At 39.9% G+C, this 18,651-nt stretch overlaps 1 protein-coding gene across 1 annotated transcript; it reads right to left on the reverse strand.

Annotated features, from left to right (window-relative positions):
- Nucleotides 1-1,701: 1,701 nt before the first annotated feature.
- On the reverse strand, nucleotides 1,702-18,210 carry LOC128866462 (protein O-mannosyl-transferase Tmtc3). Its single transcript, XM_054107226.1, has 4 exons — nucleotides 17,763-18,210; nucleotides 15,381-15,646; nucleotides 13,504-15,312; nucleotides 1,702-8,453 (listed from the first exon to the last, which is right to left on the reverse strand). Exons 3-4 carry the CDS (start codon nucleotides 14,756-14,758, stop codon nucleotides 6,745-6,747), a joined length of 2,964 nt encoding a protein of 987 aa, XP_053963201.1. The 5' UTR covers nucleotides 14,759-15,312; nucleotides 15,381-15,646; nucleotides 17,763-18,210; the 3' UTR covers nucleotides 1,702-6,744.
- Nucleotides 18,211-18,651: the final 441 nt, after the last annotated feature.

The raw sequence follows: 18,651 nt of genomic DNA on the forward strand, positions 1-18,651 counted from the left end.
AAGAATTTTTTTGTTAACCACCGTAGCTGGGTAGTTTACCTTATATAACCACGAACTGTCATTTTGAGAGTTTGACAGCAATATTTTCCTTTCGTGGCAACACAAATTTTGATATTTTTCACGTGAAAATAATGGTGACAAAAGCCTAACGTCAGTTTCCCGTCGATTCGGGAATGTTCATGATTCGTCACAATATGTATGTATGTACATAGATTGTTGGAATGTCTTTGGAGTACAAGCTACAAAAGAATTGACTTAAAAAGAAATGCACGGTTTCAAATGTTTCGTAAACCTAAAAATAGGAGTGATTAGACAGACGAGATACAACAGCAGAACTGGGAATTTATTCTTTCTAAATACACTAGTCCGAATAATTTTCCGTACAAAACCAAATAAACATTTTCAATGTCTATCTTTCATATACAAATTTAAAATGATATAAATTTTTATTTATTCAAATAGCTATGATAGTGAAGAGCCTTCTTAGGACTTTCCATTTTTAAATTATCTGGCAACCTCAAATTTATCGATTACTTTTTACTCGTTGACGATCGCTGTTGCACAAAAAGTTTGCGTATAACAGCATTCAGGAGGATTCTCGCATTTAAATTGTGTGTTTTATTTATTATTACAAAAATATAATAATAATATAATAAATTTCTCATACTCTCCTCTTCATACTTATTCCAATGCAAGCGTCCACTTTTGTAATAAAGGTCTTCTGAATAATACATCGCGCAGTCGGTGAAAAATTAAATGCGAGGAGCAAAACTAAGCGCATCAATAGTGAAAGAAAAACCTCGAGGAAGACCACCGAAACAGATCCGTTATATTTATATAGAAAAAAACATGGACTACGTGAAAAAAGTAGACGAACTCAATCTGAGTGGAAATATCGCCGAAAATTGGAGACTATTTTGGCGGAATTTTGAAATTTTTGCAGTAGCTGTCGAACAAAACAACAAAACAAAAAGCCCGACCGACCCAGTGAAGGTGGCTATTTTTTTGAACACGATTGTTGAGGTTTTCAATTTCTTAAATATCAGCGAAGCAAAAAGAGCGAAATAAGACGAGGTGACTAAAGCGATTGATGAATTTTGCAAGCCGAAGTGCAACGAGGTTTACAAGACTTTTATATTTCATATTATTTCTGTAAAACCAGAAGATATGGCAAATTTGGGAAGGCATAGTTACCACATAGCTATATGTGGTGGTTATTTCTTTAACTTTATACCAAAAAAAATTAAATCTATGTAAGTTAACACGAGTGACCAGTTAAGCAAAAGAAACCAAGCCCAATCACCCAGTGAGCGCATGATAAGATGCAAAACCAACAGTTCCCATAGCGTCAGCAGAAACGTAAAATAACAGTTCCCACAGAAACCGCACATCGGCAGCTGAAACGTCGACGCACAACAATGTTGAGAGTAATGCCTCGCGACGAAATATGATTCCTTGCAGTAAAGTGCAAGATCAGCGTCTTTAGAGCTTAGGGCGAGAAGCTTAAAGCTTTAGAAAGTAGTTGAATTTTGGAAATAAACGCCGACGGTCGTCACCTCGCGAATTACAAAGTCTTCTCATTACACGCAACACCGCGTGTCCTAATACTAATTACACAGTTTATCTAGGAACTCCTAATTCTGTGAACAACATTTATAATTAATTTCTATTATCTAATGTCTATATAAAAAATAATCCTTTGAAATTGTATCTTCGTGAAAAGCTTTAAACGCGGCTGGATGTCCACTGAGGATTTATTACTTTATAAGGGAATAAAGTCATATGAAAATGGACGATTTTATTAACATAAACATCACCTAGTTATTAATTTAAAATTAATTGATTTCGCAAAAGTAAACACTGCTTTCGAAATGTTCCAAGTTCTCTGACTCTTATACTCCTAAGTTATTATATACGGCTCTCGTTCCAGTATTTACTGATCTTCCTTTGGGATATAACTAATTTCAATATCCAATTTCCTTTCTATGGGATTAACTGTCAAACGGAATATATTCGCGTAATGCAATTTTCAAGCCTTAAGTGAATTTAATTTAATCTCGAGTTCTATCCAACTAGTTTTTCATCTCTTTCTCTGTTTTAAGGTATTTAAATCTTTGTCGACACAGTCGCAATCGAGCCATAGCTGTGATCGGTGTGTTTTTCTCAGTGCTCTGGTTTATTTGGCAAAAACAAAAGGCGTCATGAAACTAAAAGATCTAATAGATTGTGTATATCTCTGTAATAGTTATGTTTGTGAAAACCACGTAGTTTTTTACTGCCTAGAAATTTTCCCTGAAAAGTGAACGTGTAGAGAGTGTTCTTACCGCAAAAGTGCCTGCGGTAAGCCGCAAAAAAGGTGATGCGATGGCGTCCTTAATGTCCTTCGACATCGTGCTCAGCAGAGGATTTTAAGGAATTTTGCGCTAGCAGTGATTATTCCAATTAATCCATAAACCTGTTAGTGAAAAACTGAATATAAATATGCTAAAGACCAAAAATAAAGGTCAAACCGAGATTTTTAAGAAAAAACGTGTGAAACATATCATAGATCCGACCAAACCACATGCTTCGGTTGAGAAGAGTGGAGTTCTGTCTGATGGAAATGAGAGTGAGAAGTGAATGGAGACTGAGTCTGTGAAATCTTTGAAAAATTATTTAAAAGTACAAAATATTTATAATGTTGAAACTTATACAGTTGAAAAAAGTAAATGCCAAAAAATTGCAAAATACAAATAAGTCTGGATCTCTAAGTATCCAAAAGTCTGATAGCTCCGTTTATTATCCAGCCAATTTTAATGGCAAACCTTTTCTTTTGGTAGACACCTCAGAGAGTGACCTAAAAAAACTGAACATTTTGCTCGGGGTACTTAAGCGGCTTTTACTGTATAATGAAGATACAGAATTTCAAGCCATTGATATAAGAAAGTCTTTAACGGGTAGGCCGCAAAGTTTGAAAAATATAGATCAGAATTTATTATATCCTAAAGGTAGAACTGTGACAAAGGAAAATGGAGATGGATGATGGACCTGCTAAACTTCATTCGTCCTGTTAAACACGTTTACTACAATATAAGAACTTGTCAACAAATCGAAATGACGAATCCTCGCATACAGCTGACGAACAAGACATTATTTATAATTTTGCTGAATCATTCCAAAGAATAATGCCGCTAATATAAAGCAGCTATAAATTAATTACGGAAATTATTTTATAACCGAACTTTCAAAATTCATTTTTATGGAAAAGCTGTGATAAAAATGTATAATAACTAACTTTATTACTTTTTTCAGTTGCCAATTCGATTAACTCCATCAGCCACATAAAAACTGTAACATTAGTGACGATTGTTTGTTGGCTATTCTTTCTTATTGATTTTATATACCGTTAGATGAAAGCTATATCTGCAATTATGCATTCCACATTATATATTTGAATTCATATTATCAGAGGAATTTTTAAAAACAATATACATTACATCATCGCGATTCTCAACTTTTCGTTTTATGGAGTTAATCGATGTGTGCACTGAGCGGCTCATATGCCGTTTAAAAATACAGGATATCGATATAATTGAAGCAGTTGGTGTCACCTTATATAAAGTATTCTTCTTCAATCCCAGATCGGCAAACAATTTCGTCACCAATAATGACATTTTAAAAATGAAACTAAAGCTTTTCATTCCCAGAACGGCCTTTGAAACATATGGCGTAATTCGAGGAGTTGCGCTTTACCTTTCCAATGAAGAAATCCTGAAAGAGTTAAAGTCTCCTAGCAAGATAAATTTCGTACAGCGTTTTCTTAGACGTGATCCGGAGGATTCAAACAAATTTCTCCCAATCTTCTCAGCTAAACTGGGATTTTTGGGCAACAGCTTACCTAAGGATGTCAAGCTTGAATACACAAATTTTCAAGTACAACATTATTTTCCGTCTGTGAACAGTGCTACAACAGTGACAGATTGGGGCACATGCAAAAAAGCTATATAGTAAAGCTCCCTGTAATATAAGTCAATACATTCTATGCAAAGCTAAGGATCACAAATACTCTGATAGAAGGAAATGTCCAGTGTGGAAGAAGGAGAATAAGATAAACAAACGGAAAACAGTCAAAAAGTTATCTCGTAAAGAAGTGCTCAATACCTTCTTTCCGAAAAGCAACAACCGCTTCGATGGCTTAGATGTCGAAGATACAGAATTCTCGGTACTGGTTGAGAATGTCAATATAATGGACTCTAAGTCATAAATCCTTCCTTGACCAAAAATATATACAGCTCAGTTATCAAGAAGAGTGCAATTCCCAAACAGTCTTCCTTCAAACCTGATAAGGTCTTGAACCAAAATACCAAGCCTCTTGTGCTTCCAGTGTTTGAAAGGCAAGACTATCAAATTACATCCAAGCTAGAAAAGGTCTTGTGAAAGCTAGTGAAGATAGCTAAAACTACTTTGTGAGGCTTAATGATACGGAGACCCTTGCCCAGGTCACCAAACTGAGCAGTATGAGGGATCAGATTTTGACTAATAGAGACATAGCACTTTTTAAGTGCGGTTTGTCATCAGTAAATTTGTAAGATGAAATGTCTGCAATATAATTGCCAATCTTTGAAGACAAACATAGACAATATTGATTATTATATCAATAATAATCGTGGTGATGTGGTTTGTCTACATGAAATATTTGAGTATTGTAAACAGTAGTTGTAGGCATGTGCTTATACTTACGTAATTAGCCCTTAAGACTTATTTAGTAAGCTTTCGTTGTAATTAGACCTTAAGACTCGTTGATGGTAGCGTTTGGTACGATATGCCGTTTTGCATAAATAAAAATTCAGTCGGTTTATTGCGTCAGACAAATACGGTGCTATCGTCATTTTTAATAAGTCATATATTATATCAGAAGTGGTTTTTTTTTAAATAATGGATTCAATTAACGCCGATCGGTACTCCCTGATGCAGCTGAAGGCCTGGTGCACCGCTGTGGGCATTAACGCTAGCGGCGCAAAAGCTTCACTGGCCGCCAAGTTGAGCGAACTCTCGGCAGAGGCGCGAGGACCGTGTCCATGCGATAAATGGGGAAGTCACACAGAAGACAACGTAGAGGACAACTTAGAGAACAACGTGGAAAGCAGCGATCAGGACAACGGTGAGAATGTACAGCAACGACAATGTGATACGGCCGTGGAAGTCACTAACGACGACGAAGCGGTTCGTGTGCCAAACCCGTTAGCACATATATGTAGCGGTACATTTGGAGACCGTTTAACGAAAAACAGTTCAAGCGACGCCGAAGATAAAAACGGTATGTCCAACGTTGCCAAAGGTACAGTAGAAGACAACATAAAAATTGCACTGCTGCAGAAAGAAATAGAGCTGATAAAATTACAAAAGGCTCAATTGGAAAAAGAGAATACAAATATAAGCAAAGGAGCAACTGAAGGTGTAACGTTTGAAACATTGAAGGGCATAATACCTGTGTACGATGGCGGCGACGGGTTCAAAGCCTGGCATAACCAGTTGCTGCATTTGCGCGAGGTAGTACAAATAAACGACGCTGTGTTATTCACACCAAGCTAAAAGGCGCAGCCCTGGCGTGGTACAACTCAATGATGAAAATAAATGTAGGAAATTTATTAACTTTAATATGATAAAAAAAATATCCCAGATGGCTATGGGGATGTATCAATAGCCGTGAAAAAAACAAATTCAATTCATGAGCATTACGTTCTCTTCTAATCTTGATATAATTGTTGCAGAAATGGTTAATCTAAAGCCAAATTTTGTAGTTTCTGCGGTCTACTTCCTTCCAAGTCTGCACTTAAATGATTTTGCAACCGAAGTAAAAAAAAAAGGTCGATATACAAATAGTCTGTAAGAAATATGTGTTCATAGACTAAATAAATAAATAACATCATATAAGCCTTGAAACCACAATGAAATGTTTTTAAATAATTAATAAATAAATAAAAAATATAATAAATTAAAATCATATTGTATTAATCGGTTAAGCGAAGAAACGTTGGAAAATATGCTATTGATAAAACAGAATCCATCACCTGGATTTGGATCATCGTATCGATAACTTACAGCTTAAGGTACTTTCAAGCTAATCACAGCTGCTACCGCATCATAAAACTGTTCCTATTCATTTTCTTGTTATAACACCGTAAAACATCCTTTATAGTATAAAGTTTATACCATTTTGTAGAATGCAGCTGAAACTACAGTCCTTGACCGGATATAGGAGTTTAGTTTTCACGGGATAACCGAATGTTCATACAGCTGAGATTTATATACGGCCAAGAACTTAGGCTCCTGCAGTTTTTTCCCCGAAATTTATGGAAAACCCTTTATGCTGTTACAACTAGAACCGACATTGCAGTTATAGAAAACTTAGAGAAATATAGTATGTAATCAACTGGTGCGCTCTATCAGCACAGTAAGGATTCACTCACAATTTAAAAATAGAATATTAGTGACGGATGTACGTGATTTTAGAGTCTACAAAATGATGGCGATGAACAAAGTTTACCGAAGTTAATATTTCATTTGTTTTGTAAACAGTTTACTTGGTCTTCAATTCTTCAACGACGCATACACTCAGCTTGAGCTTATATTTACATTTAAGTACCATCTTCTCTTAATTGCTAGATTCTATCCCTTAATTGCTAGATTTTTTCACATTGTCAACAAATGTTGTTCAAACTTACTCAGTATGTCTTTATATTTATAATTATTTCCTGTTTGGTCCTACCGATGTTGTTGTTTCCGTTGCTGTTTTTCTTGCTCTAAGCTTGTATGTTCCTTTCTGTCCACTTTCGTTGCTATCACTTTAAACTCGTCAGGCTCATAGTCAACATAGGCAATTTGTCGCTCCATCGACGTTTCAGGTAACTTTGATATCTTCTGTAAGCGTTGCTGTACAATTTGCCAATGACGCAGAATATAATCCTCATGCGGTGCCAAATGATGTGCATAACGTAGACACGCATTGGCACGTGCCAACCTTTTGCGCTCCACAAATACTACACACAAATTGTGCAGACCCTGTATGTTGTGCGGCTCATAAGTAAGTATACTCCGATAGCATTGCTCAGCCGCATCTAGATCCTTCATGTGATTTATATAAATATCACCGAGTAAGATTAAACCTTTAATATGTTCAGGATGATGACGTATTAGCTGATTCAGGTACGGTACTGCGTCCAACGCCCGATTTGCATCGGCTAACAGTAACGCCAAATTGAAGAGCGCACTGCGAAAGTCGGCACGCAGATGTATTGCGCGCTTAAAGAATTGTTCCGCTTCTTCGAAATTCGATTCGTCCATGGCCAGCATGCCCAAATTGAAGTAGACCTTCTCGTTGTTCGCATCCTTATTTAGAACCTTAAAGAGACGCACACGCGACAATTCACGCGCTTCAGCACCGCCGTGCTCCTGTAGTAGAATGGCGGAATTTAGTAATGCCTGTTCATGTTCCGGGTACAATTCGATGGCTTTATTGAAGTAGACGTGCGCCTGCGCACTTTTTCCCTGCTCCAAAAATACTACACCCAAATTATAATAGATATCAGCATTCTCACTATCATACAATAGTGCCTTTTCGTAGACTTCTTGCGCTTGTGTGGTGCGATTTAGTTTCATCAGTATGTCTCCGCGGTTTATATACGCTTGGACATAGTCAGCACGCATGCTGATCGCTTGCCGATATAAAAGGTCAGCCTCTTCAAGTCGCGTACGATTGCGCGCTATCAGTTGCGCTAGATTAATAAACACATTCAGATGGTTGGGTGCTATGCGCGCTTGATAGCTTTCACCGGGTTTCACCTGGGGAAACAAAGCCTTGGCCCTTCGATACGCCAACTCCGCTTGATCGTACTGTTGCATGTTATTGTAGGTACGTCCAACATTGATGTGCGCTCCAATATCGTCCGGTTGTATTTTTACAGCCTGCTGGAAATATAACAAGGCCTCCGCGTAACGTTGCTCATTTTCAAGTGCATGGCCGACGTTGTTGAAGAGTTTTGCATTACGGCCATTTACATGTACGCCAGACATGAACAGTCTGTACTCTGTGCGCCAATCCTCATTACGTTGATGCGTCTTCAGCGCATGTGTGAGCAACAACAAAGCAAGTGATAATTGCATCAAACGGCGTAGAACCATTTTGCTTCGAAGATATTCCTCCAATTGCACGTAGCCATATGCCACAAATAGGCAATAACCCATAGAGGGCATATAGAGTATTCGTTCGGCCACTACAAACCCAACTGGAAAGAAGAGATTGGAGGCGGGCACAAATGGCAATGCCAGCCAAGCGAGACTCATCAGCAACACGCGGGATCGAGTTAAATTACGAGTTGTGCATGCGTGCCACATTATGGCGGCTAGCGAAGCGAAGGCGGCAAGAGTGGCCAAATTGCGTACATCGCTAAAGCCTTCGATCAAAGTAATAGTGCCTGTAAAATAGGAATTATTGTATAGCCACAATATTAAATAGAGGATTAACTTTTAATGATAATATAAAGAGTGGGTTTGAAGAGAACTGTCCCAGTAGCGCCGCCAGTAAGCCAGTCCACGCTACTAAATGATATCCAACAGTCGACCCTAACGACGTGACTGAAAAGGTGATCCGCGAACTATCTGTGTGGTCGGCAACCGTCTGTAATTTTTCAAGATCACTGGTCTCCTATGCTGAAAATTGTTCGATAAAGACGTCCGACAATAACATCGACAACTTTTGTTCCAAAGTGAACGTTTGCCTCACCAGTCCTTCTTGCTTTTTCACTACGAGGAATCTCCAGCTTTCCCCCCACTAAATAGACGGCGACCCTTTTTACCACCTGGACAAAGAAATGTTGCTGTCGACTTTCAAAGCAATAGGCCGACCGGTTCTGAACTATGCCGCGCCTGTCTGGTCGCCTGGAACCAGTGATACGCAGTGGACGAAGCTTCAGACCTGCCAGAATACTGCCATCAGGACCGCGACAGGATGTCTCCTGATGTCCCCTATCCAACATTTGCATGACGAGGCGCACATGCTCCCGGTTAAGGAGCACAACAAAATGCTCGGCAAGCAGTTTCTGCTTGGGTGTCACCGTAGGCCTCACCCATGCAGACACCTGCTCGAGCCTGAGACACCTCCCAGGCACATCAGGAGACACTTCCTCAACTACGTGGACGAGATCCAGGACAAAACGGACAGACCACTCCAGGATCAGACAGTATACAGACAGGCAATTAACGACATTCATCGGGAGACCCTTACCACCTTCTTAAGCTCCCGACCCCCGAATGCCGTTATCGGAGTCCAACCACCACCTATCGCAGACGAAGAGCTCCAGCTTCCTCGAGAGTCCCGCGTAATCTTGGCACAATTACGTTCTGGATATTGTAGCAGGTTAAACTCCTACCTATCCAGAATCGACCCCGACATACTAAACATATGTCCAGCATGTGAAGGTACCCCGCACGACACTAACCACCTCTTCACATGCCCCATCAAACCCACTCATCTAACACCTCTCTCCCTCTGGACCCAACCCGTCGAAACTGCCAGTTTCCTGGGCCTACCGTTAGATGAGCTAGACGAAGACGACCGGTAATTACACTACACTGACAGGGCGAAGATACTGCTACAACAACAACAACAACCACCTGGACAAAGCAGGTCAAACTGCAGCTAAACGTGAATGTCGATTACACACGAATACCGATCGTTAACAACCCTACAATTTTGGGTGTCGCATTAGACAGTTTACTCTCCTTCTCAGCGCATACAACCGCAATTGCCACTAAGGTCCCCCACAATTGCAAATAGCTAGCCGGCAGCACTTGGGGCAAAGACAAGGAAATGTTGTTGGCGACATTTAAAGCAATTGGCCTGCCGGTACTAAATTACGCTGCGTCCTTTTGGTCGCCTGGCACTTGTGATTCGTGGTGGCAAAGCTCCGCATTACATCACTAGCTGACTTCCAGCGAAAGCTTGGTGACATTCGCTTTAGTGGAAGTGAAGTTATTGCGTCTAAAGTGTCAGTATGTTTATATCATCAGTACAAAATTTAGTTTGGAACAGAGTTAATATAAAATTTCGTTTTAAAATCGGTAAAGCGTTTACCGAAACATTTGAATTAATAAAAAAAGTTTACGGCGATGATTGTCTATCTCGTGCCAGAGTTCATGAGTTGTTAACTGGTTGTGAGGACATAAATGACAATGAAAATACATAGGTGTCGCCCAAAATCAGTAATCGCCGAAAACTCCATCGAAATTATTTGTAAATTTATTAAAAATTAGCCGAAATCATCGTTGAAATTCATGGAATCGGAATTAAATATGTCCAAAACATCAATTTATCGTATTTTAACTGAAAGATCCTTACGAAAGATCTCTGCACGTTTCATTTCGCACAAGTTAACCGAGGACCAAAAATTGCTCAAAATTCAACATGCGACTTTACAACATTGTAACTGGTAATGAAACGTGGTATTTCCAACATGAACCTGAAACTAAGCGTCAAAGTGCCGAATGAAAGGCCCCAGACGAGCCACCACCCAAAAAATCGCATTTGGAGAACTCAAAAATCAAGTCGATGCTCATTTGTTTTTACGATTCCGAGGGAATTAATCACAAGGAGTTCGTCCCAACGGGCCAAACCGTCAATGGAATTTTCTATCTTGGCGTTTTGAAGCATTTGTTTGTTGCATTTAGTTCCTTATGAGTTATAAGTGGGGATATTTAACTAAATTCAAGCATTAACTCGCGGTTATTCAGACGTTGTTGTAACACCGGGCCTAACACATAGATGGCACTAACTTTATTGTGTTCACCTCTTTTTCAGTTAGTACTAAGCTTAAGAAGATAAAACTTCATGATATTCTATTCATTTTCAAAACAATGGATCAAAAAGAATTTCGTAATTTAATTTTACACTGCTTCTTGATGGGAATAAATACCGTTCAAGCGAAGCAATGGTTTGAAAAGTATTATGGGGACTCCGCTCCTTCAGAATGATCGAAAAGTGAATTTGTGTGAGTTAGCTGACATCGTAAAGGTATCAAAAGAACGTGTTGGTTTTATATTGCATGAGCATTTGACTATGAGAAAGCTCTGTTCCAAGAAGATGTCGCGGTTGCTCACTGTTTTGTTTCATCAAGACAACGCACCGTGTCACAAGTCAATCAAAACAATGGCAAAACATCCACCGTATTCGCCAGATTTGCCTCCAGCGACTACAGGCTATTCGCAGACCTAAAAAAAAATACTCGCCAGTAAGAAATTTTCCTCGAATGAAGAGGTTATCGCTGAAACTGAGAAGATAAATCGTTCTACAAAAATGTTAGAGCGACGCTGGAATGATTGTATTGTTCTTGATGGAAATTTCGTTGATGAATAAAGCTAATATTGAGCAAACAAAAATTTGTTCTAGGTTACGCCCGCGCCTTTGCAGCCCATTTGTTAGAATATACACTCTATGTTTCAGCATTCCCATGGCAGCCGGTTCTACGTTACCGGAATGACTCGGGTTTTTCCCGACCAAGGGCTGCCGCCCCAGTATACTAGCCCTGTCTAGTGTATCGTATATCACCCCACCCCTTACGTCACAGGAGCAAACTCTCGCAGCAATCCTGCTCCAAATGCTTCTCCTCAGGGCTGGAGTCGAATCCAACCCTGGGCCAGAGGTATTCTACTGCTGCGTCTGCCACAAACGGCTTCACCCGAACTCCACCTCGGTTAGGTGCAACAAGTGCAACGGGTGGAGCCACCTTAAGACTTGTTCAGGCCTTAAGTCGCACAGGGAGTGGTCCACACGGTATGTGGCCACGTGTTGCTCCCGCCAGCAGGCGTCTGATGCCTCCACGGCTACTATACCCCCTGATAGGCCGGCACCACCAACCGCCACCACAACCCACACCTCCACGGTGAGGAGCCTATCGGAGTAACCCAACTCCCCTTCAACCCCTCCCCTCCCTTCCTGCTCCAACCCCAGTGCGGGGACAAACCAGCAGCTCCTGGTCCCCCGTACAGGGGCTACAGACATGTCAAAATACCGCCATTCGGACAGCGACCGGATGCCTCCTGATGCCACCCATCCAACATCTTCACAACGAGGCGGAGTAGCGGAGCAGTTCCTGCTGGGATGTTACCGCAGGTTTCACCCCTGAAGACACCTGCTTGAGCCTGAGCCGCCTCCCAGGCACGTCAGGAGACACCTCCTAGACTACGCTGACGAACTCCAGGACAAAACTGACCGAAACCTACTGGACCGGACAGTATTTAGACAGTCAATAAACGACATTCAGTGGGAGACCGTTACCACCTTCATGAACTCCCGTCCTGTGAATGCCGTAATCGGAGTCCAACCACCACCTATCGCAGATAAAGAGCTCCAGCTTCCCCGTGAAACTCGTGTAACATTGGCACAATTACGTTCTGGATATTGTAGCAGGTTAAACTCCTACATATCCAGAATCGACCCCGACATACCAAACACATGTCCGGCATGTGAAGGTACCCCGCACGACACTAACCACCTCTCCACATGCCCCCTCAAACCGACTCATCTAACCCCCCTCTCCCTCTGGACCCGACCTGTCGAAACAGCATGTTTCCTGGGCCTACCCTTAGTTGAGCAAGACGAAGACGACCGATGATATACTTACACAGACAGGGCTACCTATGCTGTTAAAACAACAACAACAACAACATGGGCATATTGGATAAACGGTTGTACCATGTATACTGTGGCAGCCGCCGTAGCCGTTTGGGTTGGTGCGTGACTACCATTCGGAAGACCTAGTTCGAATCTCCGCGAAACACCAAAATGAAGAAAAAGTTTTTTCTAATAGCCGTCACTCCTCGATAGGCAATGGCAAACCTCCGAGTGTATTTCTGTCATGAAAAAGCTCCGCATAAAAAAAATATCTGCTGTTCGAAGTCAGGTTAAAACTGTAAGTCTCTGCATTTGTCGAAGAGCATCAAGACGCACGCCATAAATAGGAGGAGCTCCTTTAGAGGAATATATGTAAATTAGGATTTAACTTTACTGCCTGTCCTTTCGCACCACGGCAACGCTATTTTAGGACTACTTCTCTTGTTTGAAATACGCTGAATTGTTTAGTGCTTGTTAATATTTCCCAGTTTTTCTGCGGGGAACGTGGCAGAGCGAATGTGTGATGTCTTAAATATTATATTTGTTTTTACTCCCTAATACTCTGAGCACTGTCTTGCGCTAACGTAGCACTCGCTGGCATATATTTCTCTTTTCAGAAGCTCCAAGTATGAAGGAATACGTTTTGTTTACCTACAATAACAACCTTGAAATTGCAGCTGTCACTTAAGAAATATTTTCATCCGGCCAAAGACTATTACTCCAACACCCGTTACAAAAATGTTTAATAGATCTTATTACAATTTTTTTTTTGCAACGATTGTCTATTTCGTACTCCAGTCAAAAATGGTTTTAATTGGAAATAAATACACTGAATTTTTGTATTTAAAAAAACTCACCCATTGTCCAATCGCAGCACAAGTCACAGGGAAAGAACATAAGCCATAAATTCAAGTAAATAAGATAACTATAGGTGAGCTGCCGCGATGGTGTCGCCGCTGCCGAAGCTGGGTTATCGAATCGCGTGAAGACCGGTAGTTGCGAGCCCATCACGTAAACCCGTCCAATCAAAAGGCCAACCGTAATACAAACGAGAAACGACAAGCGGCGCACCAAACTTCCATTCCAAATGCCGTTAATACTTGAACGATTGTTCTCGTCGGCCGATGGCAACGCACTGGCTGATGAATCTACTGCGCTTTTAGCTGCATGTTGCGGTGACCAAATACGCGTTCTATCTTCGAATAAACGTTGCACACATAACCAGAGTTCACGTGGATGCACCTGCTGTATAACGAACAGTTCGTATGCAGCACAAATACCCGCTATGGTGATGCCTTGCTCCTTGCACAGCATGGAAGCCACTAAGCAACTACAAAAATTGCAACATAACACCGACCATCGAGTGCGTATATTTTTATGCAGAGGTTGCTGTTGTAAATGACGACGATTGGCGGTAACCGACACTTCAATGGCGCTTGCATACGAGAGAAATGCACCCAGAAAAAATATGGAAGAGAGTAGCTCGGCACGTCCCACTACACCGGTAACAGCTTCTGTGTGTATGGGATGCACTGCAAACAGCAGTGCCGCCAAGAAGCTACAAGTGTTTATACACAACACATTACAACGCAGAGCGATAGCAGACTCTCCCCCAGCGCCGGCGCAATGCAACAGGCATACTCTACACACACGGCGCCATAACAGACACACCACAATGTGTAAGAGTATGTTTACAATGTGATAGCCGTATGGCTGGAGCTCATGCAGCCAATAGTTGAAGCGAAAGGTGAGCACTGTGAGAGGCCGATACGATTTGTGCGATTGTTCTTTGCGCATTGGTGTCCCCCAGAAATCGTTGAGAAAAATGTTACGAATTGGTGTGTACGGACGCAAATCCTTGTTATCGCGTACGGCGCTAATATCATCAAATACCAGTTCACATTGCGCGCTATTCCAGTAACAAATCACGCAGGCTAACACTATGGCAAGGAATTGCAGCAAATTCGTGCCGCTCATGCTTCTCGAGCTGTTAGATTTCATGTTCGCTTTGTCCTGTTGAACGGTACAGAAGCTGTTGTTTGTGCTGTGGATGCGTAACTTTTCGTTATTAGCACTGTTGCCATTATTATATGATGCACCGTATGTTGACATTATAACATTCGTGGTTGTCTCTTCTCTATTATACGTATTGCCTGCTAATAGATATGCTAACAGGTATATAACAGTTTTATGAGTGTATTTATTTGCCGGTGATATTTCTTCTTCTTTTTAATAACGCAAGTAGCTGATCAGCTGTTTTCTTGCCCAACGGTGTCTATACGAACTTTACTGGCTCCTCTCTCTATTTCTGCAGAAGTGGCTGCAATTTACTTCAACATACATATATGTTGTATACAAATTAGTTGTTGTAGTTGACGTGATATAGTGTTGTCGTTTTCCTTTGGCATTGGTGTAATGTGTAGTGGTATTATTACATCTGCTGAATTCTCAATATTCCATACATATACAAGCAGGTACATGCATGCATTGACAATATTAATCACAACAATGTGATGTGTTTCTTCTCGACACCACACCCGCTTCAAAACTAGTCTCACATTTGTTTAGTAAATATGCTTGTTAATGCGCGACGTTTCTTGACCTTTACGCTTTTGGATTGGGATTTGCACGTATTGAAAAACGCTTATAAATTATGTTTGAGTGAGCTGTGGGAGATAATTAAATATAAATTTTTAAAATGTCTTAAACATTTAAATGCGACTTATTTACTTACCTTTAAATTAATCGAAGTTCGCAAATCTTCATGGCCTATTTTAATTTAAATATTTTACAGCCAATGCTATTGTCGATACTGCATTGATGAACTAATTGAGCTAGTTCACAAAAAATATTGCTCCCGAATTACATATTTTTTATTAGATGACTAGACTCGACGGCTTCTTTAGACGTACAAAAGCAATATTTTGTCTAAAACTTTATATTTTGTATATGAGGATATTGAAAAACTTCTGAAAACCCGATTTTAGAAACCTGAGGATCCTGAAAGACGAAAAATATATAATATATACATAGGTAAATTTTCAATTGTAAGCATGTCTATGAGCAAGCTATGGGTTTAACAAATAAACAAATTTGTCTGTGATTTTTTGGTAGAATCGTTGATCGAATAAAACTTCTGTAAGAAACATGCCGATAAACAAAGTATTAAGTAGTTACTAAATTTAGTTGACATATTGAATGCCCTGCGAAATAATGAGTGTTCAAATTCCTGCATGTACGAATACATGATGCAATAACATTGCATTGTGGTGCACATACTCGTATACAAATATTTGTAGATACCTACATATATGCCGGTGTAATGGCCAATTGGATAAAGCTTTAATATCGTTACGCTGATTGTGCTCATCTACATATTTTTTATTTTTTTCGAGGAACTTTGACTAAACAATACCTTTTTTATATGAAGTAGAATATTTAGCCAAAGTTTAAACAATCACAACTACACATACGACATATTTGCACAGGCACATATACATACTTATGCATTCAAGTCAAATACCACGCTTACATTTTTATTTAAAAGATTAGTTTCTGTAAAAAATAGAATATCGGCAGCGACTTCTCCTAATCCTGCATATTTATTCAATTTTCCTTTCAGAACCTTCCGAAAAATGGCTTAGACTGTTAGTGCTGAACAAAGTAACTTTACATTTACTGTCCTAAATTCCGACTGCTTGACGCCTCTGTGCATAGAATTTGCGACGACTCAGGGTGGCTACATCGAATATGAGTATATCCCTGCCCCATAGTTAGCTCTTTCAGCAGAAGTGAGGTGGAAGTGGCGTGCAGTAACGGCAGTTAGTTCATTTATAACACATTGAAAATATAACTGACATTTCTTTTTGGCTTTTTGTTGTGCCGGTATTGCCCAGGTATATATTAAAACAAAGCGTTCATTGCCCTTTAATGCAGGATACAACGATAACTGCATAAAGTTAAAAATTGCAATAAAAACTTGTCATATGACGAACATAGGTCTGCATTACTTTGTTTTTGTTATCACCGTAGCAGCAATACCGGAGTAGCAGTTACTGCGCCAGCTACTGCTCAGGAGCAGCTGGTGCTCTACAATGTTGCACTCAATGTCATCGATTTTACAAAACGCAGCCAATGACATGTCGACCTAGCGTACACCCAACTACCAGCTTTAGTCCATTTGCGAAATACAAGAACAACTAACTTAAGCACAGTTTTTATAGTGTTGTTTTGGCTGCTATATCCGGTTGCACGGATGAGCCGGCTTCCTGCAACCCTTGCTGTGAAGTAGCCTCATTTCTCACTTTTACAGACGCCATGGTGGTGAGCAACAATGTTGCGCGACCGAGTTTCCCAGTTTTGGAGCATTAATGTAGACGTTTCACATGCACGCTTACACGCATAAATATGTTTGGGTATAGCTTGTGCAAGTGTGCATTTATTTTTTCCATTGAATGCAGCACATGCTCAATAACACGTTGTTCCATGCACTTTCACTCGAAACGAAACCACAATCTAAAATATTGTTCACGCAACCAGACATCCACTAGAATAACAATTGGCTCTCCTGTTGTTCTCTGGATTTGCACGACACGTGCTCGGCAATTAGCAGACTACTGTACAACTTATTTGCGAGTAAATATTTCAACTTGCTCCTTTTCGGTCCTACATGCATTTGAGTTCAACTCTTAGCAGCCCCAATGGACTTTGTAAAATTACTTTGACCGATATAATATCATGCTATTTTCCCCGAAGACGCTTCTTTTTACTCCTTACACGTTTTCGGCGCGAAACTTTTTCTCCCCTTTTAGATGCAACCATTTTGTATTTAAAACTCCTCTCCCCTCAACTCTAAACCATGATATTAAAGCGACAGTACAGAGATTTCTATTTACACACTAAGGAAGCTTCATGTTCAACCCGTGCCACGTTTGTGCCTCAAAATTTGAAGGGCCACCTCCCTATTCCAACTGCGTAGCACTATATGCCTCCTTCCATTCCACCCTTGTATGTTGCGGCTTTACAACAAAACAAATTTAATTTACATGATTTCATACTCATCGGTTGAAGAACTTACAGAAGTTTTTCATCTTATATTATTCAAATATTCACTTACCTGCTCCAAATTTAGCAAAAACCTTCGATTAGTGCTCTTTTTATAAACTTATAAAACATTAAATGCAAGGAATCCTGTAATTTTTCACTACTACGTCGTCTACTGCTGCAACCTACATTTTTTGTCTTCCGTTGCTACTTCTTTCTGCATCTACTTTGTAGCAAATGGCCTTGCCGACGTCGCTGCTATCAACATCGTTGTTGCCGCCATTGTTCCTACTGCCACAGCTACTGTTATTACCAGCAACATTGTTGTTTTAAATGCACGCAATTTTTTTTAATCGGGTATTTTGTGAATCTATAGCCACACCGAACTTTTTAAGATTATTGGCACGTCAAGAAATCGCTCATGAATTCAATAGCGCCGTTTCGAACTTTTGATTAAATTACATTCTTTATAATAATCTGACAGCAATCTTGGCGTTTTATTTTGACTAAAATTCGCAGCATCGTTGGCAACGCATTGCTACAATCCTATCAGCGCTGCCAGATACAGCAATTTCAAAATAATGCGAAAGAGAGACATTTAAGAAACAAATATATTGAGAAACCCATTTCAAACGGAATTGAAATCGTTGTTTGTTTTTGAAAACTTACTCAGAATTATACATCAGCAGGCGAAATATGTCTGTGATATACTCAAAAAATATTAAAATATTTATGTTTATGCTGCTACAACAACGAGTGCGGCCAAAATTATTGAAAAACAACTTTCACTATTCATAAAAAATGATTTATGCAATGATAAATAATAAATTTTGTGAAAACATTCAATAAAATTCATAAACTATTTAATACATGAGACTAGGCAAAGCAAACACATAATCGAGCCATATTTATACACAATAATTTACCATTTAATATTGATACGTTTTTCTACAAGTAAAACG

Source organism: Anastrepha ludens, chromosome 6 (assembly GCF_028408465.1).
Source record: "Anastrepha ludens isolate Willacy chromosome 6, idAnaLude1.1, whole genome shotgun sequence".
Lineage (NCBI taxonomy): Eukaryota > Metazoa > Arthropoda > Insecta > Diptera > Tephritidae > Anastrepha > Anastrepha ludens.